At 38.3% G+C, this 19,403-nt stretch overlaps 2 protein-coding genes across 3 annotated transcripts in view; one reads left to right on the plus strand and one right to left on the minus strand.

Annotated features, from left to right (window-relative positions):
• Adamtsl1 (ADAMTS like 1) overlaps positions 1-19,403 on the plus strand; it is a 403,127-nt gene that overhangs the window by 164,999 nt on the left and 218,725 nt on the right. For both annotated transcript variants that reach the window (XM_045150329.1, XM_004658427.2), the window contains exons 8-9: positions 7,047-7,158; positions 11,752-11,890. In XM_045150329.1, the coding sequence (XP_045006264.1) occupies positions 7,047-7,158; positions 11,752-11,890 (251 nt within the window). The remainder of the gene's footprint in view (positions 1-7,046; positions 7,159-11,751; positions 11,891-19,403) is intronic.
• LOC101617514 (60S ribosomal protein L22-like) lies at positions 4,363-4,749 on the minus strand. The gene has a single exon (XM_045150339.1). It carries the CDS (start codon positions 4,747-4,749, stop codon positions 4,363-4,365), a length of 387 nt encoding a protein of 128 aa, XP_045006274.1.

The raw sequence follows: 19,403 nt of genomic DNA on the forward strand, positions 1-19,403 counted from the left end.
GGATCCACATTAGATCAGGAGAAACATGAGTGCTAAGCTACTGATGTAGTATGAACACATGCCCACAAAGAAAGCAGTAAGCACATGGAGAGCCAGGACAGTCTCAGTGTGTGTACTGGGAAGTGGAGAACAGTCATCTCCTACAAAAGACAGCTTAGCAAGTGTAGGAATTTTTACAATTGGATAATTTGGTTAAGAAGATTGGCACCACCCAGTTGTTGCCAAAGTGGCGTGTTTTGTGAATTTTTTAGGAAGTAACAAGCAACACTGTGTATTTTAACACGTACATGATGATTTGAAGTAACCATATTGTAGAATTGTTAAATTTAGCTATTAACAAATGCATTACTTAACATAGTTATCATAGCAGTGACAATACCACAAAAGTAGCATTAAACATATTCTAAGGAATAGAAAGTTTGACATTCCCACTTACAACCAGTGTTAGGCAGACACATAAGAGTTTCCTATTTTAACCAGAGAGCCTTGAGCATAATTCTATACATAATTCAACATCCCACATATTATTATGAAAAGAAGCCTCGGCAGAAATAGTGTGGAGAAAGCAATAAGTTCACTTCATCCGACAAGCTTGTGGGATGGCCATGCCTCTGTCTCCTTTGTTTCTAAAATGTGTAATATACATAACAGATGGCCTATTGCACTATTATACATATCTGCCCTGACTTCCTTTACAATGGCACATCGGAAACAAAGTACCAGATCAAGAAGTTGGGAATGATTATAAATATAATTGAGAAGTAAAAATTTAAATACAGATAGTAAAAACAGGTTCATGTAACTAAGAAAAAAAAAAAAAAAGCAGGTTCATGTGGCCAAGAAAGCCGTTCTATGGGGACACCTGTAGATCTTGAGTAGGACGGGTCATTAGTATAACTGACTCTTTCCTCCCCTGGAGGCTGAGCTCTGGCAAGCATTTCAATCTGGAATATTTCTGCCCTGCTGCCCAGTTCTAGGTAGCCTCCCCAGTCAGTTAATCCTCATCCATTAAATGTAAAATCATTGTCTAAGCCAAGTGTTCTTGAGAGGAAAAAGTTAAGTCAACTACAGGAAAGCAGAGGAGTCAATGACAAGTAATGACTCAGCTCCCTACTAAACTTTTACACCTGACTCCCCTGCAAAAGAAATGCAGGCCAGACTCTAGGAGTTAAGAATGAAATAATTAAAATATGCTTCATTTCATGTTGCAGTTCACATGTCCCAGAGCAAGGTTTCAAATGCACAGCCAGGAAAGCAGCCCCTCACTTTTCTCAGTGGTGAGTTGGCAGAGCCCTCTGCTCTCCTACCTTCTCCCCTCCCTACCCTCCGCTGGCTCCGATCCTTGCTCTTCTCCTCCATCTGAGCACTAGATAATCTTTCCAGGATGGGATCACCTCTGCTACTCAGCATGTTCTTCCAGGATAATATTTTCACCCATTTTGCTCCTTATACACATACCTGTTGTTACCAAGGAGACATTTCTCATCTCCTGTGCAAGATCATAAGCAGCATTAATGAAATGACCCATGCAGCCTGAGCTAGGGGCCAATGACCAAACTACAATATCTTCTGGGCAGGTTTGGAGATCTCAGAGCACTAGAAACTTCTTTAATATGTACAAAGTACAGTTGAGTATTAACATTTTATCTTTTCTTTTAATAATCCTTAATCTTAGCATTTCCAACTGCTAAAATTATATATTTCTGATAATGCAAAGATGGAGTCCATGTTTCATACCAGCAACAATTGACACTACTTAAAGTCCTTGCCACTATGCTTCCCTGCTTAAAGAAATAGGTTTTGGAACAGGGTGGACCCGTAGTCTTGAGAGAAGGTGATTTTGTAATGATTCCAATGATTCCACTTCATTTCATAGAATTTATCATTTGGTAGAGACACAAACAATATCTTTAAGGTAACTGGCAGCTATATTTAGAATGACAATGATTCTAAGAATTTATCATAAGTAATAATTTATAATTCCAAAAGTATATTAAAGGGCCATGATTGGTATATTCTTGCTTGATATTCTATCAGCTTACGCTCAGCACTCTTGCTCCACAGTCTTACTTTTATCTATTGATTGAGAGAGAGAGAGACAGGCAGTGAGAGAATGGGTGCGTCAAGGCCTCTAGCACTGCAAATGAACTTCAGATGCATGTGCCACCATGTACAGCTGATTTGGCTTACATGGGTATGAGAGAATGAAACCTGGGTCTTTAGGGTCTGCAAGCAAGCACCTTAACTGCTAAGCCATCTCTTCAGCCCCTCAGCACTCTTTCTCTTGCATCATCTCCAACAATCTGCACATAATAGATGCCCAAACAATTATGACATAAGTAAATGAATGAAGGGACAAATGAAGTTATCCAATCAATTCATCAACCATGGTGCTGTAAAGATTTCATTGCTGTTAAGTATCTTTGAAAACATTTTAAAATATTTTTATCTGAGTACTTGAGGAAATAGAATCATTGCCAAAACACTCCTACACCAAGCACAGAATCACTGAGGCACTGACTAAGCATATTTGCCAGTTTTTATCTTGCTGTCCCCCTAGAAGGTACTCTGATTTAGTTTCACCATGTCCAAGCCCTGCCAAGTCACAAGAGAAACATTGTTAACTCTGTGGGTCTAATTCAGACATGCTCAGTTGTACCTCACTTGGGGCTCCATTTTGCCTTCCTGTCCTCAGCTAATTAGCAACTGAACTATAGAGTGATGGGTGGGGAAACTCCTGACCACCAGCACCACGGCCTATATGAGGCAGACAGTTCTACATCAGTGAGAAAAAGAAGTTTAGACAATCTCCAGAAGCTCATAAATTGTCCTCTTCCCAACAGAGAAGAAATAGATGCTTTCCGAGAGATCTCTGTGAAGGAACCACACTGTGTGCTTTACGTTGTCTTCATATGTTTAAGTCCTCTTTGGTTCCTTTGGCTGTGCATGACCTCTGCCCTGTTGGCGATCTCCACACGCAGTTGTACTACGCTCCAACTCTGTCTTCACAACGCGGTCGGCTGTTGAGAGGGACCAACCTTAGTCTTCTCCTTTATTTTCAGTGTGAGAAATCCTTATGTTGAATTAGACACACTAATATGTTATCTTTATAAGAAAAAGAGCTTGGTGCAGAGCTGGCTTATTCTTATTAGCATGAGGAGGTCAAAATTACATATGCCAGATGTGTCCAGTCACTATACCAACATTTTAAGGTGTCAACTGAAGCTTTCAGAATACTCTTGAGAGCTACCATGTAATGTGTAAGGAGCTGGGCTTTATGAAGCCGCAGAGCTAATGATAACAAGGCCCTGAGCGGGCCAGAGTGAAGAAAACCAGAAGAGAGAACCATAGCAGACCAACTCCCGGAGCGCATTTGCCCATCAAAGATAGACATCAAGTTAGCTAAGGAGAGAGTAAGATGAGTACAAGGATACAATTAAACATAATACAGACCTAAATTTAAATTCCTCTCTTCTGATCCTTAGCAATGTAGCCTTAAGGAGGTCACTGGCCCTCCCTCAGCTTCTTTATTCTCATTATAACTTAAAAGCAGAAATAATAGATTAAAGGTTAGTCTCAACACAGAAAAATATCAATGTTATACTTGGCAAGAATGTAATAAAAGCTGTTAGTTGCTGTTAGTCTTCAAGAAAGCATGTGATTATAGTGAAGAGAAAAGCAAAAATGTTACACTAATATGTACAAAATCAAGCAGGATTTATATGTCTAGAGATTTAGATACACTGTGATTATTTTCAAATGTTTTTATTGATTACATCCATAAATATAAACAATATACCATGATCATAATCCCCTCCCACTATCCTCCCCTTTCCCCATCCCAAATTCCCCCTCTACTGAATCCCTTCTTTCCAACTAGTCTCTTCTGTCTTGATGTCACTATTTTATTCCTTCTATTATGTGGGTCTTGTGAAAGGTAGAGTCAGCCACTGTTAGGACATAGATATCAAGGCTATTTTGGTTCTGGAAGACAGTATTATAAGCACTCCCCCTCCCTTCTTTTAGCTCTTACATTCTTTCCACTCTGCACTGATCCCTGAGCCTTTGGAGGTTGTAACAGAGATGTCTCATTTAGTGCTAAACATTCCACTGTTACCCTACTGGTAACTGCTATCTGAAAAGAGAAGCTTCTTTAACCAATGAGAATACCATCAATATATGGGCCCAAATACCAGCATTTAGAGGGCAGTTTTGTGAGCATAATATATCCATTTAGCTAGGCAACAGAGTATTTCTCCCTCAGGCCTTATGACCTCTGACACCATAGGTTTTTTATTTTTTTTATTTTTTTGTTCCTAAGTTTTATTCATGATTTCATACAAAATATTCCAAACCAGTGTTTTAATCTTCATCTTCTTCCTCTTTTTCATCCTGGTTAATCTGGAAGTAATGCAATTCGTAACTCTCTTTGCTGTTAGAAACTACGCCTAACCAATCACGTAAATTATTCTTCTTCAAATATTTTTTGGTGAGATATTTCAAATACCTTTTGGAAAAAGGCACCTTGGAAGTTACGGTGATCTTACTCTTGCTCCTCTCGATGGTTACAACCCCTCCACCAAGGTTCCCAGCCTTTCTGTTCACTTTGATTCTCTCTTGGAGGAACTGCTCAAAATTGACAGCATCCATGGTTCCATCTTCTACAGGGTGGGTGCAGTCAAGGGTAAACTTCAGAACCTGCTTCTTTTTTTTGCCCCCCTTCGTCACAAGCTTTTTCACAGGCGCCATGGCGGCAACGGAGGCAGAAAGGGAGGAGGGCGCGCTGCACAGACCACCATAGGTTTTTTATTAAATTTTCAGTACCTCACATGGAGTGGGCCTCAAATCTCTCTCTTAACACTGTAACTCCTTTCCAACCATTTCCTCTTCTTGAGTATGCACCCTTGCACATATGTCTACATGCATATATACATGCATGCAAATGTCTCTGTTTTACACATACACACACACACACACACTGACACACACACACACATACACACACACACGTACACATGGGTCTTTTTATCTTCCTACAAAATAGATGGCAGATATTGGGGTTGGCAGCCACGGATACCCTAGTTCACCACAACTGTGGCTCAATTGCTCCTCTAATCAAGACAGATGAGCAAAATGGAGCACCCAGAGGAGCTGCAACTGTGCATATCTGAGCTTCTCCATAAGGCTAACTGCTTGGTAGCTGTGCTCTCAGAGCAGCAGTGAGTACCCCTCATAACGTACGAGGGTTGGCGATGATAGGAAAATATCAACATACCTCTACGGGGAGAAGAAAATTTTTAAAAAAATGGGTCTAAAACATTTTTTGTCTTTTCATTTTTCAGAAATACTGAGCTCAAGTGAGAATCCTCTTCTAATAGTTTAATAGCTTTCCCATGTGGTAACCACACATCTTAAGGGACTGAGGGGATTTTGTGAGTTTAAAAAAAAAAAAAATCCAAAGAATGAGATTAATTGCTAAACCCACAATCACAATCACGCACCCATGTTATCTGACAAATGGACTGTGGAATAGTAATTTGCAGCTAATGCTCCTTTTGTGAAAGACATGAAGTGCTTCAGAGGTTTTTGATTTAAGAGATTGTGTCACTGTTTATTCTAATTAGAAGACCAGACTGCTCTGTAGGTCACAACACTACTATCAAGGGAAATAATCAGTGGTTTCTTCACTCTCATATTGAGCCTCTCGAGCTGTTCCACACGTCCTAAAGAACATTTCCATTTTCACATCTAAACCCCCAAGCCTGATCTAGAGTTGGCCACATCCCAACTATTGTTGCCCCTGTTTATTTGGCATAGCTATTTTTTCAGCATCCCCTGGACATACTGAGCTCAGCCACAGAGAAACAGAGCTTTCTCTGAAATAATCTCAAGGCCAGCCCCTCAATTTACCCTAAAGGGCACTTGTGACACTAAGGTTTAAAAACATTTGCAGACTTAGTCCATGGTATTTAGTTGGACTCTGATTCTTTGTTAATTACTACAATATGCAGGAGTAAGAAGTGATCCTCGCGATTGTTCTTGGAACCTCTTTTAATATAATAAATATTCCAAGTCTTGCCCAGCAGTCTCAATCTTCAACGGCTCTTCACTTTGTTCTCATGAAGTTAATTGTTTATGTTAGGTACTTTTTTCTTCTGTTTCAGTTTCAGGATATTTTCTCAACATACTTGTACTTTTAGGAACCATTAAAGAATTATTGTCTCACATTCTCTGCTTTAAAAACAAGAGTTGTAATTTTTCATAATTACCAGTTTCATTTGAAAGTAGTTGCTTTTCTAACATTAGTTGGCATATTTCAAAGTTGGGAATTCAGACTATCTATGTTGGAATTGACTAGATCTCTGGGCATGAATTTGCACTTTAATAAGCGTCAGCTGGTGACTTTGCACATTCAAATCTCTACACTGACGAAAAGCCCAAAATGTGTCTCTGAAATTTAAAAGTATCTTGATTCTGGAAATTTTGTTTCTCCTTAACCACAGAGAGTATCTTTTATTCCCTGTAGTATATGGCATTTACAGTTTTCTTAAATTCTCTATATCTGAACATGCATTTAAAAATCCACATAATTCTAACTTTTTTATAAGGTAGGTTCTCATGCTAGACCAGGCTGACCTAAAATTCCCTGTAGTCTCAGGCTGGCCTCAAACTCACAGCGGTCCTCCTACCTAGACTTCCCGAGTGTTGAGGTTAAAGGCATGAGCCACCATTTCTGTACCAGGGATGGTGGAACTAGAGGAAAAGAAATGGGATCAGTTACCTGGGGTAAGATAGTGGTGGAATCCCAAATGGAGACTTGCGTTGTTCTGTGCCATCAGCTGAGAGATGGTGTGGTCAGCAAGATCACCTGTAAGGACGAGTCTCTGGTAAGTGATTCAGTCATTACCACTTCTCCCTGGTGCAGACTCTCCCACAGCCCAGGACCTTCAAGACCACCACACATCCTCAGCCAAACTTGCCAGGGACTCAGAAAGCACTTCCACCCCCATCTTACTAGACCTCAACTTTCCTGTTGTGTCCTACAGATCCGTGACTCCGGGCCCGCAGACAGCACAGTCCAGTTTATCTTCTATCAACCGATCATCCACCGGTGGAGGGAGACGGATTTCTTCCCTTGCTCAGCAACCTGTGGAGGAGGTAATGGGGCTCACTCAGCCTGGAACCTGCTGGCTTCTGTGAGGAAAGGCTGGCTGTTGTAAGAGAGAGTAACTTCAGCATGGAAGGAGTTGAGTGTCCTGTAGATCTTCTTTTGGAAGCAAACCTGAAGCCAAACTTCAGATGCCTCATGACCCTTTTCTTCTGCAGAATCTAAGGACACTCTTCTTTCCTTGGTTTTTTGGGAACTAGGTAATAGCATAATTTGGCAGCAGCTTTGCCCTGAGGTACTTTCTTTCATTCCAGCATAAATCACCCAACTGGCTGAGGTGAAGTCACTTGTTCAGGAAGCAAGGGAAGATGTCTGTCAGACTTAGGCCATTAGACTACGTTTATCACCAGAAAACAGCTCACTCCACACTGGACTTAAGCTCAATGGATTTTGCCTTCAGCCTACTGCCATGCATTAGAAGTTGTTCACCAATTGCTTTACAGTACATCGCTCCTGAAAAGTCCCACGATGAATTCTTCTCACCACACAATCACATCTATATTGTGCACAGTATTCTGTGGGAATATGAAGGGATTTCTCCCCCATTTTCTGTTCTTTAAACTATAGTAGGCATGTGACAATAACTTCAGATTATTTTATAATAATTGAGTCATTTCCCTTTGGCACACCATTCAATTTTTTAAAACTTTTATGCTATGATAATGCAATAAACAACTTAATGTCTACTTAATTTCTCCTTTCAATTAAAAAAAATTTTTTCAAAGTAATGTCTCACTCTAGCCCAGGCTGACCTGGAATTCACTATGTAGTCTCAGGGTGGCCTCAAACTCACAGAAATCCTCCTTCCACTGCCTCCTGAGTGCTAGGATTACAGACGTGCACCACCACACCCGGCTCTGTCAAAATTTTTTCTTGGGATGAACAGTCATCAGAGTGGTTACTAGATAAAGAAGTTTCAGAATTTTGTGGCTATTGGAATATATTACTACCGAATTCTTTCCAGGAAAGTAATAGTGTGAAAATATTTTTGATTTTCAACTTTTGTGGATTATCTTTTATGTTTTCTCAATTGAATATAAAATTTCTCATATGAGTATAAAATTATATGCATATTCCTTTGAAAAAGGGATTATATAACTGAGAAATTCTAGCTCTAGCTTCATGGAAACAGGTTAATTGGCTAACTCTAAATAGTTTACACACATAGATAAGACTAAATTAAAGTAAAAAATAATAAAATGATGATATGATAACACAAAATTAGATCAAAGGATTGCCCATTGGTTTTTATGTAATAGTAACATATATTTCACAATTCACCTGTACCTTTATTATCACTGTTCATATAATGTGAACAAAACACTTTATGTGTGGTTCCATAGAGCAATGTTGGGTTTTAACTTGAAAACAGTGAGGAAGCTGCCATCGGTGCTTTTACTGAGCTGTTAGTAACTATCAGGTTAACATTTTACACACTTTAGTGATACAGTCTTTCTAGTTGCTGTACCTGTCCTGGATAGGAAATGACCATTTTAAGGCTGGGAAAATGGCTCAGAAGTTAAAGGCAGTTGCTTAGAAAGCTTATTGTCCCAGGTTGGAGTCCTTAGTACCAATGTAAAGCAAGATACACAGAGCAGCTCATGTGCCTGGAGTTTATTTTCAGCAGCAAGAGATCCTGGCATGCCCATATTCTCTTTCAAATAAATAAATATAGTTAACTAAAAAAGGAAAAATATTTTTAGAAATATTTTCTTATTTATTTATTTGACAGAGAAGGAGAGAGAGAGACAGAGAGAATGGGTGCACCAGGGCCTCTAGCCACTGCAAATGAACTCCAGATGCTTGTACCCCCTTATGCATCTGGTTAATAGGGGTTCTGGGGAATAGAACCTGGGTTCTTTAGCTTTGCAGGCAAACACCTTAACTGCTAAGCCATTCCCCCAGCCCCAGAAAAAATAATTAAAAAAATAAACTATCAATTATGTTGATGTTTCATAGAAATACCTTGAGTATCAGGCTACCCTGAATTGAATTCCAGGTAAGCCTGTGCTAGATGGAGACCCTACATTGAAAACCCAAAAATGAATAACAACAAAAAAACTTGAGGAAATTTTTTTATTCTAAATAAAAATTATACTTTGTGTAAAATAGTAATCCAATTATATGCAAACTATCCTAGTTTCACATAGAGCTGCTGTGTGGGTGTAAATTCAGTAACCTTCATCATTGAATCAGACCAAAAATGATCCCAACATGGCTCAGGGAAATTTTACAGAAGAGGGGGCAGGAAGAATGTCAGAGCCACACATTGGGTCATGATACGCAGAGATATTTATCTTACCCATAACTGTGGGCTAACTCCACAATGCATGACCCATATACCTCAACAAGGAGGGGCCAAGGGGAGGGGGTAGGACATGGATGAGCCTAACAATGGTACCAACTTGACTGTATTCACTGAGTACAAAACTAATTAATAAAAAAATTGATGAATAAAAAAAATATTTTAAAATTCAGTAACCTTGACGATAGTCCACTAGAAAATAAAACAATGTTACATTGATATTTATCAGTTTGAGCCTCACTTTTCTTACATGACAAAATAAAGCTATTCATAATTTTCAAGTGTCAAACCATTATTCAAGGAAAATCTTAGTAGGAAGCCCAAATAAAATTGTTCTAATACGAGGGCTGTGGAGACCAGCCTTCTTCTTTTCTCCCGTCATGGGCCAATTCAAAAAGTACTAAAGAAATAAGCTCTAAGTTTCCATCTACATGTCTGCTTCCAGATTTGAGTGGCTGACCACTGCCAAGTAGAAATAATTGCTACTCAGAAGCACCTTGTGAAACTTCAGAATACAGGATTACCTGACCATTTTGCTCATTTTTTTTTTTTACCTTAACTTTCACCTCATATGCTCTATTAAGAGCTTTTTCAAAGCAATGGGTTTAGGTTTTTGAATTATTTTTCAAAAATCATGATCTCAGACTAATGATTTATTATTGGTGCCCATGTTTTACTACATGATTAATTCTGTTCTCAAATACAAACAATTACACAGAAAACTATGCAGAGTTTAGCTTATCATAAAGTTAGCTGCTTTAGAGGACAATGGAACTAAAAATTACAAGTATGCTTACTTATCTAAAATATCATTTTGCTACTTGATTTCCCTATAAAGCAAATATTAAATGGAATGTATGTGCTTGCCCATTGCTTTCATTACTCTCCATACTTTTCATCTTTCTAGTAGAATTTTTAAAGGTTTTTTTAAGGTTTTTAATGAACAATTAATTTTTGTGGGTGGTCTGAGAACACAGCCTCAAGCCAGGAAGTCTGGCTTAAAAGCTTCTTTCTGATTTCCTAAAATCTTTTGTGAGTCCCTTAACAATTTCAACTTGCTTCCGAATACATATTTAGTAATGACCATACTTACCTGCCTGCCAGGGAGAACACTTGTGAGGTTAGGGGGAGTCTTAGAAGAAAACAGATTTTTTAAAAAAAAAAATTCTCACTGATCACTAGAAATTCAGGTAAGGAAGATCACATCATGAATAACAGTAAGTGTTCAGTAACATTTTTTAAAGACTTCTCTAAACAGTGGAAATTTATAAATAGAGGCTAAGAAATGTAGGCTAGATGCTTAAAGAAAAATATTTGGGGGCTGGAGATATGTCTCAGTGGTTAAGGTGCTTGCCTGCAAAGTCTAAAGACCTGAGTTTGATTCCCCAGCACCCATATTAAACCAGATACACAAGGTGGCACATGCATCTGGAGTTCATTTGCATTGGTTAGAGGGCCTGGCATGCCCATTCTACCCCCACCCCTGCGTCCGTAGCTGTCTGCCTCTTTCTTTCAAATAAATAAATATATTTTTCAAAGAATAGTATTTTGGAGAAGGAGAAAAATTAGATAGCAAGGAAGAGTGTTTATTTGGAAGTATTTGTTTTTTGCCTTATATTTGTTTTGATTTTGATGGTTTTTAGTTTTTTAATTTTTTGTTTCTATTAGAAAATTTGACTCATAATGGCTACTGTTGGGATTTAAAGTTATAATTTATTTAATTCAGGTTGAATTTTAGCAAAAGATAATATTTCCTGGTAGCTGGCAGGACCAAGTAAGTCCTCATTTTCCAGAGAAGGGAGTATTAAGATTTATTTCATTTATTTTTCTATTCACTTGTTTATTTATCTAAGAGCTTATTATTTCTGGCACACCAGATGCCATGAAGGCAATTGAGCACCTTTGTCCAGCATAGTTAGTAAATTAATACTAATGGTCTTTTTAAGATGCAAACTTTCAGTGTTTTATTTTTATATTATACAAAGAAAAAAGCAAACAGAATTCCTTATCACAGAGCCTTACAATCTGGCAATGATCTTGTGTAAATTAAGCCCTATGGTACAACTTAATTTGAGTGGAGTTCTTGAGAAAAACATAGTACTTAAGGCCTGCAAAAAATTAACAAGCCTTCTGATTACATGCCTTTTCTTTTTTTTTTCCTGGAAATGACCAGGCCAATGGTGAATAATTTCCATTAATGTAAGGTGACCAATTGTCATAAAGGAGCATATTGCCCTGGCGTATGCTTTCAAAGGTCTTGTTGGTTCGACACTTGCAGGTTACCAGCTGACATCGGCTGAGTGCTACGACCTCCGGAGCAACCGTGTGGTGGCTGAGCAGTACTGCCACTATTACCCAGAGAATGTCAAGCCCAAGCCCAAGCTTCAGGAGTGCAACCTGGATCCTTGTCCAGCCAGGTCAGCCCAATTTCCCAGTTCATTTATCATAAACATAAATCAGATTCCAAATCAGCTTCTTAAAATGAAGTTTTAAATTCAAAATAAGTGACATGTCACTGCCCAGTGTCCGATCTGTGTCTTTGTAGTCCCATGCTCCTTGCTCTTGTGGCACCAGGGTCCAATAGCATCCTGTAGTAAAATACTCTTCAGAGGGCTGGAGAGATGGCTTAGTGGTTAAGCGCTTGCCTGTGAAGCCTAAGGACCCCAGTTCGAGGCTCGGTTCCCCAGGTCCCACGTTAGCCAGATGCACAAGGGGGCGCACGCATCTGGAGTTCGTTTGCAGAGGCTGGAAGCCCTGGCGCGCCCATTCTCTCTCTCTCCCTCTATCCGTCTTTCTCTCTGTGTCTGTTGCTCTCAAATAAATAAATTTTAAAAAAATTTAAAAAAAAATACTCTTCAGAGTGAAGTGCTTTTCAGAATCATTTCTCTTCCTTTTTTCTTTCACTTCTGAGATTTTTCTCCTGCACAAGGCCCATTCCAATGAACATCTTAATGTTTTAACCAGTGTGATGGCACAATGTCTCTCAATTCTTCCCATTTCCCCCACTGTGGCTGACCAGGAATGTGGCCAGAAAAGGTCATATTTCAGGGTCATGGCTGATCCATTAATCCACATATATTAGCCTCAGAGCCAGCCTCAGAACGGTTTTACTACCTTTAAACAAATTCAGCCTCTTCTAAGTAGAAAGCAGGGCCCATTTCCAAGGTCAGATTTTGTCGAGGATCTGTTTAATTAGGCGGCTTAAAGATTTCAACATTTAACACCTTCACACACTATTGTTTGCATTATGGAAAACATAACTGCCCCCTCTCCAGATTATTTGCAAGACCAGGATTAAGATTGACTAATGAAATGCCTCAGGTGATGCATAATCATCACAGTGCACATGGAAGTCTTTTCTTTGATGGAGCATTTGCCCTGGCTCTTAAAATGATGGCAAATGATTCTTTGGGGGGTGGCTTCCTCATCCTCAACTTTACTAGAGAACAGCTAAGAATATCCTTCCCCTATGTAATCAATAATCATAAAGACCAAACCAGAAGGACTCCTTCTCCGAACTCTTCAGTTTCGGATAAAGAACTACAATTTTATTTTTTATTTTTTATTTATCTTTTTTTAATTTTATTTTTTAAATCATAGTTTCCTAATTATATACTTATGACAATAAAGTTCTGAGTAGCTAAATTATGTATAATAGTTTGAGAATTAATCATTCTATCATTAGGTTGTAAGCAAGGCCATTTCAGTTTTTGATTACTACTGTAACATCTTAAAAAGCATGCTCTTATACTTTTCCTACTTCATGCTCATGAAGTCGAAATTATACATTTGGTATGAAATTTCTATTATTATTATCTTCTTCAGAACCATATTACCTACCTCACAAAAGTGAATTCATTAAAGGGATAAAAAGAATAGATATTTATAACTTCAAATTTAGTTTAATTTAATGTAATATTACATCAGAATATTATGTATTAGAAATTGGATATAGGCCTGGAGAGATGGCTTAGCAGTTAAGGAATTTGCCTGCAAAGCCAGAGGATAATGGTTCGACTCTCCAGGACCCATGTAAGCCAGATGTGCAAGGGGGCACATGTGTCTGGAGTTCGTTTGCAGTGGCTGGAGGCCCTGGCGTACTCATTCTTTCTCTCTCTCTCTCTCTCTCTCTCTCTCTCTCTCTCTCTCTCTCTCTCTCTCTCTCTCTCTCTCTCTCTCTCTTTCTCTCTCTCTCTCTCTCTGCTTCATTCTCCCTCCCAAATAAATATATTTTTAAAAAAAATTGTATATGGTTTAAAAATTAATAAGGTAATAAAATTTTGCATAAATTTTGGAAATATTAAATAGTTGAATTTCTTTCTTCTGATGATTATAACAGTGCAATTGAATCCTATTTGAAAACTATTGTATTTATACATTTTTATCCATACTTGTAATGGAAAACCCACTGTGTAAAAAGCATATTTATCACAATTCAGACAGATCAACAGCCATAGGGTCTTTGAAATTCTCATATAAACATTTCTAAGAAAATTTGTGTATTTTTAGGAGAAATGGATTCATTTCCCCCACAACTCCATAAAGCTTTTCCACACAAGGAAAAATCTTCAGTGAAGAAATGGCCATGGGCAATAGTTGTGAAACAAAAGTATTTTTGTTAACAATTTGAAAAAATGCTTATAATCAGAAAAACAGTGTTTCTGGCCTCTGATTTTTCCCACTCCTGAGTGTGGGAGTAACATTTTTGGCCCATTTATTACCCAAAAGCAAAAGGCTACATTGAAAGAAGGAAAGCTGCCTGTGCATTCTCTGCTTTTCTATGCCTTGTGTTTTTTTAAAACATCATATACAGCACACACATAAATGTTGGACAGGTGGCTATTTAAAAAAAGAAGAAAGAAAAGGAAATAGAAATAGAAATTGGAGGCAAGTGGCAGGAAACTGCTTTTTTATTGATGAGATAATTAGTCAAAATGATAAAAATAAAGACTTACCAATAGGAGAGGTTTATGAGAAAGCTGCTGTGGGAAATACAGATATACTACTCTGGGGTGAAGATACTTAGTGAATCGTTATGAAATCCATTGAGCTCTTTTGTGTTCCCAGGATCCAAGCAACTCTTCTGAAGACTCAGAAAATGAGAAGGGAAGGTCTGAAAAGTAAATAGAAAAGACCTGTAACACAAGTCTGCTCTCCCATAGGAGAGTAAAGTCAAACCATTAAGCAACTGCTAGCTAATTGCAAATATAATGACATGATAGCAAAATCAAGAGTGATATATTAAATGAATACTTTTTTAAAAAATGTTAGGGCTAGAGAGATTGCTTAGTGGTTAAGGCACTTGCCTGCAAAACTAACAGGCCTTGGTTTGATTCCACAGGACCCACGTAAGCCAGATGCACAAGGTGGCACATGCATCTGGAGTTCATTTGCAGTGGCTGGAGGCTCTGGCATGCCCAATCTCCCTCCCTCTTTCCCTGTCTCTGTCTCTGTCTCTGTCTCTGTCTTTGTCTCTCTCTCTCTCTCTCTCTCTCTCTCTCTCTCTCTCTCTCAAATATATAAATAAAAATAAAATATGTTAGGGCTGGAGAGATGGTTTAGTGGCTAAGTGCTTGCCTGTAAAGCCTAAGGATACTGGTTCAAGGCTCAATTCCCCAGGACCCACATTAGCCAGATGCATAAGGGGGCACATGCATCTGGAGTTCCTTTGCAGTTCCTGGAGGCCCTGGTACACCCATTCTCTCTCTCTCTCTCTCTCTCTCTCTCTCTCTCTCTCTCTCTCTCTCTCTCTCTCTGCCTCTTTCTCTCTGTGTCTGTTGCTCTCAAATAAATAAATAAATAAAATAGTTTTAAAAGTTATTTATTTATTTACAAGCAGAGAGGAAGAGAGAGAGAGAAGAGAGAGGCAGATAGGGAGAGGATGGGAATGCTAAGGCCTCTGCAACCAACTCCAGACACATGTGCCCCTTGTGCCCCTTGTGCATCTGGGTTGCATGGGTCCTAGGAGTTCAGCCTGAGTCCTTTGGCTTCACAGGCAAATACTTCATCTGCTAAGACATCTCTCCAGCCCAAATGAATACTTTTTGCCTGAAATTGAAATCCCAAAAGGAAAAATACAGACATTTTTAATACAAAGTCATACATTTTTTATTTCCAGAAAAAATTATTATATCTAGCTATTAAGATTCATTTATTTTTCCTGTGCACAATAGGACTTGGTGCCCATTATAGTGTCTGGAGGCAAAGTCCCACTTATACAGGCATGTTCATTATCTTTCAAAAGCAAGAATTATCATGAACAGCAAAACCGACACTAAATTCTGCACCTTTGGGTTTATTACTCCATGCTTCCATGTCTCAGTCTTTCCTGCACAAAATGGGGGTGAGTGATGTGTTACATTTAATTATTGGCTTAAACTGTGCCCACAAAACCTGTTCCATGGGGGGCTGTTTCATTAAATTTTGTTTCATATATTTTAAAGTATTTTTAAACAACAATTAAAGATAGTCAGACATGTTAAACAACTAATTTTAACTGATTCAAGCTAAGCCATATTGAAAAATAATCATTGCTTTAAAAAATGTTGTGCCAAACAGTAATTGGTTTTGCCCTCATCATGTTCTCCCATTAAGTCTAATTGAAAAATTAGATGGTTCAGTGCATGGTGGTGCATGCCTTTAATTCCAGCACTTAAGAGGCAGAAGTAGGAAGATCACCATGAGTTTGAGGCCAGCCTGAGACTACATAGTGAATTTCAGGTCAGCCTAGGCTAGAGTGAGAACCTATCTCAAAAAAGAAAGAAAGAAAGAAAGAAAGAAAGAAAGAAAGAAAGAAAGAAAGAAAGAAAGAAAGAAAGAAAGAAAGAAAGAAAGAAAGAAAGAAAAAAGAAGGGAGGGAGGGAGGGAGGGAAGGAGGGAAGGAGGGAAGGAGGGAAGGAGGGAAGGAAGGAAGGAAAGAAGGAAGGAAGGAAGGAAGGAAGGAAGGAAGGAAGGAAGGAAGGAAGGAAGGAAGGAAGGAAGGAAGGAAAGAAAGAAAAAGAAAAAAAATATTAGGTGTGATCCTACAGTTGTAAGAGGATTTGTAAAAACAATTACCATTAGCAACTACTTCTCTATGGTAAGAAGTTTCTTATTACTACACATCTAGTAATCACAGGAAAGAATAAACAAACTATATATGACCTCCAGTGGCCATAGCCTATTATGTACTTTTTGTGTTCATCACAATAACTTCTGTATTCTTATCATGTTACTTTATATAATAAGCAGAAGTTACACATTTGATTGAATTATCTATAATTACCTAAATTTCACTGGCATTGTGTTTATGTGCCATGGACTTATATATATTATATAGCCTTTCAGTGACCAAAATGGTTTTTTCACTGTGAGTTCTTATGTCCATGACTCTGCCAACTTCAAGCTCAACAACTATGAATATTGCTAATTATTTTAGTTTTAGAAATTCACAAACTTCCTAAATTCCTAACCAACATTTGAGAATTGTCTCAAATATATAGCAAGCTAGGATAGACACAGCACCAGTGGCCTAAAGGGTCTTAGGAATGTCTCATTCCTTGTCATCTGTCCCATTTGGGGTTCTCTTTCTCTCTTCTTTTGTCCTTCTATGCTTTCCCACATCATCTTTTCACTCCTTCCTCTTCCTTCATTGTTTTCTTATCACCCTATGCAGTGACAGGCTGGCTGCCATGGTTGTCAATGATGCCGAAGAGACTATTGATGTTTAGCCTATCCTCAACAAAGAATTTTGTCTTTTTATGACTCTTTCTGATTTTAAATGCTAACTTAGAAATGTTTATAGGTTAAAAGGTCAAAAGAGTCAAACTCAGTAATAATCCCCAATGCCCAAGGACAAACCCCGCCAGCCCTGTAGCTCTTTCCTTCTGATCTTGTCACTAGCTTGTAACAGAGATTAAAACACGCCATAGAGAAGACACCTGACATTTAGTGACTTTGCATTCATTGTGCCATTCTTCTAAAAGCAAACCTGAACATCCGTGTCATGTAGTAGCTTAATGTTTTGTTGAGGCAGGGTCCTATCATAGTTACCCTGTCTGTCCAACATTTGAGCCTAGCTTAGCTGCTCAGAAGTTTGTTGCTTCTACTCCTTTCATTTATGCAGTTATTTTTATGAAGTGATAAAATACTTAGTTTTCTGACCAGTAGTGGTCTCAAACAGGGAGCCAACACCTTAAGGGAAGTAAAAAGAAAAAGACATGTAAAGATTTAATGGCATATAGTTAAAATTAATACTGTTCTGCATTGGCAACACAGAGTCATGATATCAGAGAGTGACTATATACTCTGTACACACTCTGCTACCATGTTCTGGTGAAAATTCAACTTGGGCATTCCTACAAAGACACATCCCTCCTACCTATCATATTTAGTTTTCTGATGTATACTTTTCATACTGTTATGAGCCTTTCCCCTGGTAACTAAGATATGTGGAATCTTATCAAAGGCAAAATTCTCTCACATGCCTACCGTGCTCTACTTGCCATTTCTGTCTTGCACCAAGGATAGCTTTGTTGAACTTTGGACAGCAGTTTATGCATTTTCATTGTTAAAGTGTTTAAAAGGCCTAAAAGTATGCCAGTGGTTGAGCCACAGCAAGTGGTATTATTTACTTCATCTAATAAACACTCGTGTCCTCAGTGTCAGATATAAAACATGCAACATTTGGCCTTACTTTTCTCAGTCTGCGAGATGGGTATGACTACTAAGGCTGTCAGGCAAAACTATACAAAGCACTGGGAGAAGATTGGAGAACTACCTTTTACATGCGCTCAGTAGCCGTCTTCAGTTTTGCCTCCAAGGCAGTGATGCAGAGGCTTGCATTGGCAATGGTTGGACAGGTATAAAAAGTTCTCACTCATCACGCTATCACAGATATCATCATTAGGAAACAAACCTGTTCCCAGCTGAAATTGCATCCAGAGTCCCTATTCTCTGAAGAAACTCAGAGCATTAGCCTCAGCAAGTGCCCCAAGTGGCAGTTCTAGGGAGCCCTAGGCATTGTTTTTAGTCCAGCTCCATTTAGTTTGACAGCAAGTCATATAAATTATCAGTGGCTAGAGACCAAATTGTTAAAAGCAAATCTAACAATTGAATCCTAATGGGCCTATAAAGAAATACTCTGCACATGAAATGTGGTGCATGTAGTAGGCATATAATAATAACCTGAATTTTCATGCTGACTCAGTGCCCAACCAGCCCAAAACAACAGAGGTTGGTGGTAGGAATGGATGCTTTGCAATAAAACAGACTGGCTTGAGAACCTGGATCTGTCACTTACTAGTTGAGTAGCCTTTGGACAATCACTTATTCTTACTAAGCCTCAGGTTTTACATTCTGTGAAGGAAGGAGAAAAGCAGTTTTTACCTCATAAAGTTGTCATGGGTAATAAATGGCATGAGACATATAGAGAGCTCAGTAGAGTGCCTGATGCATGATAAACTCTGAAATGTTAGTTGCTGCAACTATTGTGACTAAAACCATGGCTATGATAGTAATGTTGATGTTACCTAGAGAAATTCCCAGTTCCTCCAGAAATTGACTCTCTTACTCCTGAAAGAAAGATAGAATCCCAAAATTCTTTATGAGTCTAGAAAGGTAGTCCTCCGTGGGCTGTTATATTAATGGGAGACACAATTCCTAGGAAAATATCATCTTGAAACTAAATCACCTTTATAGGATTTTTAAAATACAAAAGATCATGAGAGATTGATACTAGTTACTAAAAAATCTCCGTTCTTAAGTGTCAAGACTAAAATGAAAACTCAATGGAAGGTCTAGAAAATGGTTGACTTGTTTAACAATTAGGTATAATAAAGATAATAATCATGGAAGATATAGAGTACCTAGTTTTATTGCCACAGGTAAATGATTCAGAAAAAAAATAACATTCTTCACCTCAATTTCATTTAACTATTCCATTTTAAAAAA

This window comes from Jaculus jaculus, chromosome 1 (assembly GCF_020740685.1).
Source record: "Jaculus jaculus isolate mJacJac1 chromosome 1, mJacJac1.mat.Y.cur, whole genome shotgun sequence".
Taxonomy (NCBI): Eukaryota; Metazoa; Chordata; class Mammalia; order Rodentia; family Dipodidae; genus Jaculus; species Jaculus jaculus.